This window comes from Crocuta crocuta, unplaced genomic scaffold (genome assembly GCF_008692635.1).
Source record: "Crocuta crocuta isolate KB4526 unplaced genomic scaffold, BGI_CrCroc_1.0 scaffold31, whole genome shotgun sequence".
In the NCBI taxonomy this organism is placed as follows: Eukaryota; Metazoa; Chordata; class Mammalia; order Carnivora; family Hyaenidae; genus Crocuta; species Crocuta crocuta.
In genome coordinates this window covers 2,947,150-2,961,105 of record NW_027528362.1, presented here as the reverse complement: position 1 = coordinate 2,961,105, position 13,956 = coordinate 2,947,150, and the positions used below count along the sequence as shown (strand labels likewise).

Sequence of the window (13,956 nt, the reverse complement as noted above, 5' to 3'; positions counted from 1 at the left end):
AAGGATAATATATTGAGTGCATTTCACATGTAAATATTAAAGTAATTTTAACCACAATAGATAAAATTTTCTGAGTATCTGAAGGATTTAAAAAAAAAAAAAAAGGCCAGTTATTACATGGCATTAACAGTTCAGCTCCCTCTCTACCTTGAAATGCCTGGTCAGATGGTAATTTTTAAGTTTTGCTCTGAAGTGTGAAACCTTGCATGCTCTTGGCTTTGAACTCCTCCTTCAAGGTGAGTTTGACTGGGTTCTTCTCTGAGAAGAGGCTTGAATGTATTGTCTCCTTGCAGAAAGTACCCTTATCCCCTCGTGCCTAGACAGACCTCCAGGGTCCAGCATTTTGTTTAGAATTTGATAAGGAAAGCAACGATGCCAAGAACAAGTAGAGCTGAAAGTAAACAGTCCTCTGTGACCTGTCCCACGGGGATGATAAGATGAAGCTCAGCGTTGCTCATCTGATTAATACCAGGCTGGAGTAGTCACTGCAGGCGAGGGAAGCCACCTAGGAAATCACACACAGGCTTTCTTGAGGAAATTTGTGAATGGCATCCAGTCTGAGTGATAACTAAACACATGAGGGGGGTAATTTTATCAATTATTTCCAGAATATGGATTTTCCACCCTGTCCTTGAAGCATAAAGTTGGTAAATATTTAACAAGGTCCATAGTACGTGACGATCTATAACGATTAGGGTATGACTCGGTGGGGTTATAAAGTCGTCAGCAACCCCTGCACCTCAAGACTGAAAGTAGCTGGGAGTTGAAAGAATAACATGTTCTAAACAAATTTTTTTTAATGTTTATTTATTTGAGAGAGAGAGAGAGCATAAAGGGGGGTGGGGCGCAGAGAGAGAGGGAATCAGAAGCAGGCTCCAGGCTCTGAGCTGAGCACAGAGCCTGACGAGGGGCTTAAACTCACGAACCACAAGATCATGACCTGAGCTGAAGTCAGAGGCTTAACCGACTGGGCCACCCAGGCGCCCCAACAATAACATCTTCTAAAAGCCAGGAAAACAGAAGTTGCTGCACACATTTTTGGCTTTGGCTATCAGGACATTTCAAGAAAAAGAAAGTTGAGCATCTCCTCTCCCAGATGGAGTTTTGGGAAAAGCTGAGGGGAATAGTTGTGTAACATATAGCTTAATAAAGATCATTGCCCCTTTAATCTGGGTTATTAGATGTACTTAAATGCCTCATGCTCTCCTAATAGGATTTTCGTGGAGCTGCATAAAAGTACACAATTCTCCTCTAACAGCAGACCTTAGATGTGTTTTTATTGATCTCAGTTCATCTTCCCTGACTCTGATCTAAAGAGCAGACTCCCTCCCAGCTGCTTTTGATTAGATAAAAAGAAACATCCTATTTCTGTTTACAGTTCTGTTATGCAGTTTGGATCCTGTGCAGATTGAAGACTTCCTTATCCCCTGTGGTGTCAGAACTCCACACAGCCCACGAAGTTTTGGGGATTCCTTGCTCAGGACCCCGTGAAGAAATAGGCAGCATACTCAGGACATTGAAGAAAGGCTAATAAAGGGACTATTTTTGCAAAGTTTGGACAGGCTATAGGGAAACCAATAAGTAATATCTCAGTACCCTTGAGGTGAGCGGCAGCTGGGTTACCATCCATCCCCCTGTGGGCCAGGGGAGGGGAGAGAAACCACACAGAGGGACCGCCTGACAAGTTTTAGGGGAGAGCTCAGTCCTGCCCCCTGGCAGAGAGGGGTAAGTGCAGAGCCACCCCATCCTCCCTCTCCTCCTGCCCTCCAGGCTCCTCCTGAGCCTTCTGTTGTCTGAACTCAGCCAGGAGCCAGAGGACATGCAGGCCAGCGGTCTGGTGCGCTGACCTCCCAAAGCACAGAGCAAGGAAGGACGGGGCCAAGAAGGATTCCAGAAGCAGGGATAGAAAATACAGTCCATCCTCACTGTTTGCCCACTTGGTGAAATTTCTTCCTAACCCCCAAATCAGTGTCCATGGAGGCCCGTTTGTAGTCCTTCAGGTCAGTGCAGTAGTGCAGTAGTAGTGACTGGTGGACTTCGCCCATGGAACTGGTCTAACTGCTCTACCCTTGGCTCACGCCAGGACCTAAATGTCCCGCTTCGTTCTGCAAATATTTACATGGCTTCCTTGGCACTGAACTAGGTACTGGAGATAAAAGTGTGAGCAAGATGTGGTCCCTGCCCTGGCACACTGTACTGCATTTGAGGCTTTCTTCCCCTTGAGGACAAACACTGAAACCACGGTCCCTTACAGTCTCAATTGGAAGTTGTCTGAGTTCTCTCTGACCTGGAAATTTCTAATTTTTATTTTATTTAATTTTTGGAGAGGGAGAGAGCAGGAGACGGGCAGAGAGAAAGGAAGACAGAGAATCCCAAGCAGGCTCCGCACTGTCAAGGCAGAGTCTGATACAGGGCTCGAACTCACAAATATTGAGATCGTGACTCAAGCCAAAGTCAAGAGTCAGATGCTTAACCAAAATTAAGAGTCTGCTCAGTTGGCTAAGCCACTCAGGCTCCCCATGGAACTTTCTCTGTTTACACACACTGATTCATTCCATAGACTACCTATGTGCCATGTGTCAGCTTGCGGACACATTAGTGATATGCCTGCCTCAGACAGCTTTACTAGGCACCATAGTCCTCAGGTTTCAGCGTGCTTAGAAGTTACTCAGGTTCCCAAGCTCCCTGCTCTGCCAGTCCCCATATTCAGTTGGGTGAGTGTGGTGCCTGGAATCTGGTTTGGTTTTGGTTTATTTATTTTGGGAGTCTGTATTTTAACAAGCATCCCAAGTGATTATTCTGCTGGAAGGGGTTCTCAACTTAAACTTGAGAAGGATAATATGGTGGAGATGTGAATTAAGCCATGAAGTCTGCCATTACCCAAGCCCAGTCACGCATTTACTTTCTTTCTAAATGGCAGATAATAGAGACAGCATTTTGTTTCATAAGTAAGGTTAGATTCAATTAATCAATGGCAGATGGAACAAGTGACATTTAAATGAAAATGTTTAAGTACCCTGCACGTACACAGGCTACTATAGGCTTTTTTGTGCACAACCCCTCCCACCCCCACCCCGTACACAACATTAGTGTGCTGATCCCACAGACAGACAGGTGCTCGGTGGCCTTCGTTGCATTGCTGTGGCACACTTGAAAATGGAACTGATGAGCTCAGTGTACTGAGATCTTTTTAAGGTCAGTCTAAAAACATAAAATGTGAGCTTTCCAGATGCATTAAGTTCATTGAGGATTTTTTTTCCAACCAGTAATTACTTCTACTTTTCTGCATGGATTGGCAATTTACAAGATCTATCTTGGCATTTAAATTTTAAGCAAGGTGATAAAACGATTAGGCCTTCTACATAATCACCTTTCAAGGTCATCACTGTCTAGCTGCCGTTGTCTGGATTAGCTCTGGATTTCAGGTGCTGTGATTATTGAGAATTTCAGGTAAATTAATACCTGGAATTTATATTAAGAATATTATTTATATATGTCCCAGTGTTTAATTACTATGACATCATAGTTTCTATGACTCTACAATTTTGTATTGACGCATGGTCTCTCGCATTGAACTATCTATGATTACTGGTTTTTTGTTTTTAGGGTTTTTTTTTTTACTGGTTATTTCTATTCAAAGAATTATTACTTGATGCACCAGCTATAAATGTCTAGATATATGTAGAGTTGACATTGGCTTGAATAGTTTACCTGACTAAATTAAACTTTCATGTTCAGTAATCCATATTTTACTTTTATAAAAGGGGTCATCTTTTTTCTCTTATAAAAGCCATTTTTGTTTGTTTTTGAGTAAAATCTGTACACACTTTGCTTTTTATAGTATATATTACCATTTCTTTATAACAATAACTGATATCAGACTGATAAACTACAACTCTGCCACCTGAATCAGAAAAACAAGATAAAATAATGTCCAGTAGCATATAAAAATTGATGACATGTGATTTTCTAATTCCTGATTGCCATCACATTGTGATACTTATTTTAGTTATTTACTAAGCTCTATTCACTTTATCAAAATGGTCCCATTTTCCAACCATTTTGGAGAGTTTCCCTGGTTGAAGTCCATCTTTTTTAACCAAATATGACAGATTTTTCCATAATTAGTTCAACTGACTATTGATATGCTATGAATTCAGGTTTCATCATTATTAAACTTTCCATATGTTTCCAGTTTGACTAAACAAGAGTAAGAACAGTATTCAAATCTTTGTCTCCCAATTTGGGGAATTTGGCACAGGAGATTACCCAAAAACTCTATTTGATACATATTTATTGTTAAGTGACATAATCTAGGGCCATTTAAAATACACCTGAAAGGCTGCTGTAAAGATACCTTACATGGATAGACAGAGATCATTTCAAAATTAAGTCACATCTTCCTTATAGAATACTGCGTCATTGTGGTAGTTGACGTATGTCTAGATGCGTTTTTGTATCTCAAGATTCTACACGTAATTAATTTATTTTTGACATACAAAAGTTTGAGTGTAGCTAGTCTGTTTAAATCCTTTCCGTACACCCACGCCCCCAGCCTCATCTCTTGCTACTCCCTGATTCAGATTTTATACTCTGAATAACCCTTCAGACTAGGTGTAAATTCCTCACCCACCATGCTGTCCTCACCTCCGTGTCTTTTGCCCATGCTGTTTCCTCTCTTTAGAGTGTCTTCCCTCTCTTCCTTCCTAGTCCCACCTTTCACATTTGCCTTACTAAATGCTGATCTTTTTTAAGACTCAGTCACCACTTTCTGGAACATTCTGTGTCTCGCCTTTCCCCCATGACTAGATGGATGCTGCTCCCGTCTGCACCTCTTATTGCCTGCATGCTTCTTTATCAGCACTTATCAGAATTTTTTATAATCTCTTTATGGATCTGTCTTCATACTGGACTCCTTGAGACAGGAAGTACCTTATTCACTGATCATTGGCCTCCCCCGTACTCACCCAGAGACACACTGACTACTGTTGAATAAATAAACCCCTAATGCTCTCAGCTCAGAGCATCTACCCTTGTGACTTGCAGTTTGGACACATATTTGAAATCAGTTTCTTCGTCCTTGGTATCTTAACATGTACCTCACATTTTCCAGTTGTGGTCATGTGTCTAGTACATCAGTTCTTCCTACTTTGGTGAATAACCTCTGTGTCTTTGAAGGCCTCCTCCTCAAAGCAAATTTCATTTATGTGACCAAGCCTAGTAAGCCATCTAAAACCTGCCTTCCACATTAAGAGGAAAATCTATACAGCTGTTTTTATAAATTACGGAAACTTAATTTTATTTCTATAAATTTATTTTGTGACCCCAGTGTCCGGCAGAGTGCCTGGCACATAGTAGATGCTTGGTAAAATGTATGAATGAAATAATTAAGTTAACAATGTGATAGTGACCATGCCCAGTTACAACTTTCATAACTCTTCTCTGTGAGAAGAATTTTCAATCTTCTATGAGAGTATATTAAAACGACTCCAGATGCTTATTGTGCTGTAACTGCTATGACCTGGAATTAAGACTCTTTAGGCCTCATTGATCCCATCCATAAACAGGGTATCATCATTGTATATTCACCTCTCTGGTGTGGGTTATGCCACACCAGTGGAACCAATTGTAGTTTTTTACAAAAAGTTTACGATTGCTCTTAGAACAAAGGCCAGTGTTCTAAGAAAGGAGGCCAAATGAGTAGTCTATAAGTTAAACCTAAGAATAGTTTAAAAATGGGTAAAGTTCCATTTGACTTCCATTATTAGAAGAATGCCTTCGTCGCACAATATTCTTATCCCTGATGGGGAATTGAGTCTTCTCAGAATTCTTCTACCTCTGCTGTAGTCCCACAATCCTGCTGAGAAGGAAGATGCTTAAATACTACCCAGTGGTAACGTCTTTGACCTAAAGTATGCAAGAGATGCAAGGTTTTGATAAAAGGACTGTTAACTCACTTCCCGATAGCAAAGGGAAGCTATTAATAATATTGTTATATTACTAAGAAAAATGCAGACTACTTTATTCATCCAAGAAATTCCTATCAAATATGTGTGTGACACTGTGGGATATTACATAGTCCAGTGGAAGTAAGATAGCATTCAAAAAAGAAAATCAAAGTGGAAAGTAATGGTTGAAATAAGAGAGATTTACTTAACTGGCCTGTGAATTTCACCACACGTTTATAGTTTCAGAGCGTTTTGATGAGTGAAATTTTATTTGATCCTCACAATGACCAAATTAGGTTACCTCTTTGTTCAATGTTTTACTAATATGGGAAAATAAGTGTATTGAAACAGACATTATATAAGCTTTATTTGTATGCTTTTATTTGGCTTTTTTATAATCACGGGAGTGTGAGAAGAATCATAGCAGTGTAATATGTTAACGAACTAGAATTTAAATAAAATTTTTGAAAAAAAAAAAAGTTTGTCATGCTTAGCCTGGATAGATTCTCTCACTGAAAAAGATTTGAGACAAAACTAAGAGAGATGTGTATCTTTTTGATATAAATGCACAAGGGGAAGAGAAGGGGTTAGAACATTTTCTGATTTCTTCTTTGTCTATACCTGTTAGGGCAGTTACCACATAATGTTTAGTGTTTGCTGTTAAAAGACCTGCAATAAAAGTATGAGGCAACTGGTGTACCTCTTTATAAGCACTGGCTCAGAGTTTGGTCACATTGATGACAGTTTTATGGTTTGTATTTGCAAACATGACAGAAGAGGTAAATGTCTTGCTTTAAAGATTTTTATTTTAAGTCAGAATTTCCTGGTAAATTGATTCATAATTGCTTTAATCGTGTTTAGTTTTTTTGGACCTATAAACTGTAGGCATTAGGTCTGCAATGAAACATTACTAATGAAAAATATGGGTCCTACCCTTCATTTACAGTATAATAGAGGATACAAACATGTTTAAAGGCAACTGGCTTAAAAGAAATATTAGCAAATTTAATCTAGCAATATATAAACAAGAAAATTAAGTCAGGACCACGTGGAGTTTACCCTGGGATTGCACTGTTGGTTCACATTGGAAAACCAATCAATATAATTCACTATATTAACAGAATAAAGAAAGAAAACTGCATGACCATCTCAATTGATGTAGATAAATTATTTGAAAAAATTCAACATCCATTCTTGGTCTAAAAAGAAACAAACAAAATTAGGAAGAGAAAGGAACTTCCTCACCTAAAAAAGATTATCTACAAAAAACTTGCAGCTAACATTATACTTAGTGGTGAAGGACTGAGTGCTTTTCTCTAAAATTGGAAATAAAACAAGTGTATCTGATTTTACAACACTCCTATTCGACATTGTGCTGGAAGTTCTAGCCAGTGCAGTAATGCAAGAAAAAGACATAAAACTGACTATATTCATATTAGATATGGTTGTCTTTGTGACAGAGGAAATTCCAAAGATTTTACAAAAGAAATTACTAAAATTGAGTTTAGCAAGATTATGGGATACAAAATCAATATACAAAAATCAACCAACCTTTTTCATATTTAAAGATTTTTATACCATGGTTTCACCTAATCAGTGATTGTTTTATATAATTCTTACAAACAGGTATGCTGGAAGACTTTAAATCTTATTCAATAAATACTTCCGTTGAAAAAAATCATCAAAATTTTAAAAACATTACTATTTATAATGACATCAAAAACTTAGATATAACTCTAGGTTTCTATGCTAAAAAACTACAAAACAGTGATGAAAAAAATCAAAGAGTGGAAGATTCCATACTGTTAAGGTATCAGTTCTCCCTAAACTGATTTATGGATTCAGAGCAGTTCTGATCAAACTCCTATCTGGAGTTTTGGTAGAAATTGACAAAACGCATTTAAAATTTCTATGGAAAAGAAAAGGAATAGACCAGCCAAAACAGCTTTGAAAAAATTCGAAGAGTCATACTATCTGACTTTTAAGGTTACTGTAAATTAGCATTGATTCTCAACTGGGATCATTTTGCCCCCATCTCCCAGGGGACTTTTGGTAATGTCTAGAAATGTTTTTTAATGTCGCATTTAGGGGGAATGGGGAAAGGAGATGGCATTTAGTAGGTAGAGGTTTTGGATGTTGCCAGACATTCTATTGTGCACAGGACAGACCCCCAGAACAAAGAGTTATATGGCTCAAAATATCATTAGCATCACTGTGGCAAACCCCTTCTCTAACGCTGTAGTAGTAATCAAAACCGTGGTATTGATTAGGACAAGGATGGACAGAATAGGGAAGCGAGAAATAGATCCACACACATATGGTTCAGTTGATTTTGGATAAGGATTCAAAGGCAATTCAGTGGAGAAAGGATAGTCTTCATCAAATGGTGTTGGAACAGTAGGACATTTGTATAAAAAAATTGACCCATACTTTATACTAAATTTAGAAATTACTCCATGAATCATAAACTTAAATGTAAAACTATTAAACTTCTGTAGGAAAACATAGGAGAAAATCTTTTCAGGCTTGTGTTAGAGATGGCTTCGATAGAATGTGTCACAATCCAGAAAATAAAAACTTGATATATTGAACTTGATCAGAATTAAAAACCTCTGCTCTTCAAAAGATACTGTTAAGGAAGTCCAGACACAAATTACAGACTGGGAAAAAATTACAAACCACATGTCTGGTAAAAGACTTCTTTGCAAAATATATAAAGAACTCTTAAAACTCAATAAACAACCCAGTGGAAAAATTAGTCAAGGATCTGAGTAGACACTTTGCCAAAGCTACACAGATGACAGATAATCACACAAAACTTTGCTCAACATCATTGATGAAACTCCACTCAAATGGGCTTAAACTATAAAGATGTAATAAATTGCCTTCCATTAGGAAATTGCAGAGAGATTGGCAGCCATCAATGCCAGTGTTCAACAGTTATCCAGGATACAGTTGTTTTGGGAGGGAGGGGGAGCTCTCTACTCTGTTCGTAAGGCGGACGGGCCGCTGGCTGGCCATGAGATGGATGTTATCCCCAGTCATCTCCCTGCTGCCTCTCCTGTCTGGGCTTGTGAGAACACTCCTGTCTCTTCCGTCCTAAAATTCACCCTGATTGGTCTGTTTAGGTCACATATCCACTTTTGAAACAGTGTGTCCAGGAAATAGATTTATGCTGATTCGTTTACAGCTGAGCTACATGCCCCAAGCCTTGAGTCATGGCAAGTGATAGCTTCCTTCAGAGTCCAAGGACTTTACTAGAGGTGGGCTGACTACCCAAACTCCAGTAGGTAGAAACTTCCAAGGAAAGGAGGAAAGAATGTTGGCATGGCAGGCGTCATACCTACCACATGCCATTATGAAATTGCTCTGAGGTGTTTAGTTAGGTTTGAAGCCGTGCTAAATAGCTTTGTGTCTCAGCATTGTCATTGTTTCTCAGAAAGGAAAAAAAAAAGATTGAAATTCTAATTATAAAAAGAGAACTAAAAAATTGAGAGACTGTGTGAAGCGATCAATGTCAGTTTTTCGCATGGTATTAACTATTACACAGTCATACATTGTGACCCTGCATTTCTGCTTATAAATGATTGAAAAATGGCTCATTAAAAAACAACATAGTGGGGCACCTGGGTGGCTCAGTCAGTTAAGCATCCAACTTCGGCTCAGGTCATAATCTCACATTTCATGAGTTCAAGCCCCTCATCAGGCTCTCTGCTATCAGTGCAGAGCCTGCTTTGAATCCTCTGTCCCCCCACCCCTCCTCTGCTCACTCGCTCTTGCATGCTCTCTCTCTCTCTCTCTCAAAAATAAACATAATCTTTTTTTTTTTTTTTACAAAAGGACATACTGATGAGCTATTACAAGTGTGGAAGTTAATGTTGAGAAATATTATGTATTTTTGAAATTTTCCTCCTAGCCCTCATAACGGGTTAAGCATTCTGCAGAGACTACGATGTTGTGTTGCCTATAACAGTTTTCTGGCCGGTGGCCTTCTTCTTTGATCAGGATGTGCTCATGGAGCTTCTAGAACAATGTGCAGATGGACTCTGGAAGGCTGAACGCTATGAGCTCATCGCTGACATCTATAAACTCATCATCCCCATTTATGAGAAGCGGAGAGATTTTGAGGTATCTGAGTGGTTTGTTTTTCCTGTGTGAGAGGACACACCCGGACCTTCTTCTATGCAAAGAGAGCAAGCAGACCACAAGTCAGAGGTGACCTCAGAGCCATTATGCAACCCCAAATCTCAAAAAGCAAGGGTTGGTAACTGTGGTACTCCACTTATAAAAGGTTGCCGAGAACAGAGTTTTATATTCATCGGGTGCCTTCTTCCTCAGAGCCCCCCTCGTGGGAAGCCGATGTCCCTGTCATCCTTTCTGGGCTGGGGCCTGGGTGGGAAGGGGGTTGTCCAGCTTCTTTGAGCTTATCAAAGAAAGTAGGAAAAGCAAAGACTAAAAAATATCATTGTAAGACTTCACCATCTCCAACATGTCACATTAACTTCAAAACAGAGGTTATTTACTGTAATGTAGAGATTCGATGGGTCCTTAGTACGCAAGGTGGCTCTCTGAAAATGTAACTGAGAAAATGGTCACTACCAATGTGCAGTCAAGACATTCTTGGTTTTGGTTTTTGGTTTTTTGGTTTGTTTTTGTTTCCTTTCCTCAAGTCCAAGGAATTTGTACTTATGTCTTCTCATTTAATTATTTTAAAACCGATTCTATATGGAAACCAACTTGACAATAAACTATTTGTAAAAAGAAAAAAGAAAAAACAAAACTGATTCTACTAGTTACAAGTGGGAAGAAATGGGTGTTTTGTCCTGTCTTCCAGAGGCTGGCCCATCTGTATGATACACTACACCGGGCCTATAGCAAAGTGACTGAGGTCATGCACTCGGGCCGCAGGCTCCTGGGGACGTATTTCCGAGTGGCCTTCTTTGGACAGGTGAGTCTGCGCTCTGTTCCATAGGCTGTCCTTCTAAGTCCTTGTTCTTGTTTTTTGTTTTCTAATTCTATAAAATTGTATTTTGTAAATGTTCTATTTTCTCTAAATGCTAATTTGATGAATTTGTCATATTTAGTACGGTTCTTATCTTCCTCAGTAGTAAACTTTCTGCTTTTTTTTCTTTCTTCCTGTCTTTTCTTTATTACTTTCTTAAGGCAGCGGTAAGTTCTCCCTCCATAAGACATTTTTAGCAGCATCTTTGGTACTTACATGTGGTTTGCGAGTTTCCTTTTCAAGTCTGTATGTATATCTGTCCAGTCATTAAAAAATCCAAAAAAAANTCCAGTCATTACAAACTCCAAAAAAAAAAAAAAAAATTAACATTTTATTCCATTTACAGAAATAAATCACTTGTTTCCTTACACACCTATACTGCATGTTTTAAAACCAAAATTAAGACTTTCTGGTTTCCTTTGTTCCTTGTGCATCTCTATCTTTTATAATATAATTTCTCCACAAGTATATTTACTGTTGTAATATTTCAGAAACCCTATATAAAAGGGCTTATTTAAATTTAACTGAAAATTTAACCTCCAAAGTCTCTAACATGATTAAATGATATAAATTATAATCCATTTATTTAGGGTGTGTGGTTTTCTGTGAGCATTATATAACCTTCAATTTATGCTGTTATTGTCTTTTATAACTTTATAGCAATACCAGTTTACAGACAGTGAAACAGATGTGGAGGTAATTACAGTAAATGCTTACAAAGCAAGTAATGTAGTGAAATTACTGCATCTAAACTAGTTTGATGTGGGTGTTATTTGTCTCATGTTAGCCTGCATTTTTTTTAATATACTGTGTTTTTTGCACCATCTTCTCTCTTATTTTTAGACGAGAAACTTTTTTTTTTTAATTTCAAGTATTAACCCCAATCTGGACTCTAAAGTTTTCAACCTTTTTCACTTCCCATGCAATTCCAAGTCTTGTCAGGTTCAGCAGACCTGACTGGTGCTAAACCACATGATAATCAACTGGTGATAATGAAAATCTTTGCTGATACTGTGCTCCAGCCCTTTCATATTTTTCTCATAAGTAAAGCAAAACACAATTTATATGAACTTCAGATAACTTTTGCCAGACCTGCTCCAGACTGGAATGCTTCTGCTGATGCCGTAAAATCCAGTGGAAACGGGGAAGGCAGGAGATGGGAGGTGTGTGCATTTCGGAGGCCTGCCCGGAGCAGGCTGTCCAACCTTTTGTAGTGAGCTCTGCTTCTTGGGAATGTGAAACAGGCTTGAACCCCATCATTAGACCATGAGAGAACAGTCTTGAGTCCCCAATCTTTCATTTCACCCAACACTTAATGACAGCATTCTTGAATGAGTTTGCAGTTTTGTGTTTTCCTTTATCTTTGCACCCTGACTTCACATTATTATCATTTTCCTTCCTATTCAGAAAGACTGTTTAAGTAGAATTTTATTTTAGAATCATTCCCTCCCACCCTTTTTTTTGTTTTTTGTTTTTTAACCGTCATAATACAAGAACCCTTCCTGGGTGGTAAGCCTGGGGTGTATACCTGGGAACAGTTCTAATTGTGCTTTATGTCACAGGGATTCTTTGAAGATGAAGATGGGAAAGAGTACATTTACAAAGAGCCCAAACTCACGCCTCTGTCAGAAATTTCCCAGAGACTCCTTAAACTTTACTCAGATAAATTTGGTTCAGAAAATGTGAAAATGATACAGGATTCTGGCAAGGTATGACCATATTTGGAAATATTTCATAGTCCTATAATATTGTATTGACTGATTGTGTATACTTGATCATATAGGTTCATAAATGTAGATGGGGGAAAATAGCAAGAAAAAATTAAGAGGTTGGCCTTGAGTGGCAACTGTAATTTTTTTTTCTCGATACCTTTCTGTGCTTTCCGGATGTCCTTCATTAAGTAAATATTTCATGATTTTAAAAAAGATATTCTTTTACAAAATAATTAACATCTGATAAACCATTTTCAGTAAGATGATGGACAGATGGACAGGCAGACAGACAGATCAAGGAAGGAACTAACCAGCTGGCACATTTGTAGGAATGAGATCTATTTTCTATTTAGAAAGGCCGTCCTCTGCTTTGCTCTTACAAAGACCCTTTCGGAAAGCACACACTTCTATGTATGTGTGTATGTATGTGTATGTGTGTGTATGTGCGTGTATGTGTGTGTGTGTGTGTCTGTGTGTGTGTGTATGTATTCCACTGTCTTCAGAATATCTCCAAGAAGTTGAGTATCCCTTTGCTTCCTGAAATTCAGGCCAAGATAGAGCTCCTATTTTTTTACATTAAAAATGTCCTTCTGTAGGGGTGCCTGGGTGGCTCACTTGGTTAAGCATCCTACTTTATCATCTTGCAGTTCACGAGTTCAAGCTCTGCATCCAGCTCTGTGCTGACAGCTTGGAGCCTAGAACCTGTTTCAGATTCTGTGTTGCCCTTTCTCTCTCTCTGCCCTTCCTCTGCTTGTGCTCACTCGCTCTCTCTCTCAAAAAGAAATAAACATTTAAAAAAAAAAAAAGCCCTCCTTCTCTCTAAAAAACCAAATAAATGAATAGACAAACAAAAAGCAGAATCAGATCTATAAATACAGAGAACAAACTGATGGTTGCCAGAAGGGAGGAGGATGGAGGGACAGACAGAATGGGTGAAGTGGAGTAGGTGATACGGGCTCCCACTTACGGAGTGGATAACTCCTAAAAGACACAGCATAGGGAATAGAGTCGACATTACTCTGATAGTGTCGCGTGGGTGACGAACAGTAGCTGAGTGCACGGTGAGCACAGCCTGAGGTATGGAGATGTCGAATCACTATGTTGCATGCTTGAAACTAATGTAATATTGTGTGTCAGTTATGCTTCAATTGAAAAATAAGAAAAATAGGGGCACCTGGATGGCTCAGTCAGTTAAGCGTCCGACTCTTGACTTCGGCTCAGAGCATGATCTCATAGTTCATTAGATTGAGCCCCGCATCGGGCTCTGTGCTGCTGGTGTGGAGCCTTCTTGGGA

At 38.8% G+C, this 13,956-nt stretch overlaps 1 protein-coding gene across 10 annotated transcripts in view; it reads left to right on the top strand.

Annotated features, from left to right (window-relative positions):
* The window catches only part of DOCK9 (dedicator of cytokinesis 9), a 180,204-nt gene that overhangs the window by 150,688 nt on the left and 15,560 nt on the right, over positions 1-13,956 (top strand). For 6 of the 10 annotated variants that reach the window (XM_077753879.1, XM_077753877.1, XM_077753878.1 and 3 more), the window contains 3 exons: positions 9,954-10,076; positions 10,783-10,896; positions 12,513-12,659. In XM_077753879.1, the coding sequence (XP_077610005.1) occupies positions 9,954-10,076; positions 10,783-10,896; positions 12,513-12,659 (384 nt within the window). Of the gene's footprint in view, positions 1-9,953; positions 10,077-10,782; positions 10,897-11,111; positions 11,118-11,610; positions 11,647-12,512; positions 12,660-13,956 lie in introns of all 10 variants that reach the window. The other 4 variants (XM_077753883.1, XM_077753882.1, XM_077753881.1 and 1 more) reach the window with 2 other exon arrangements.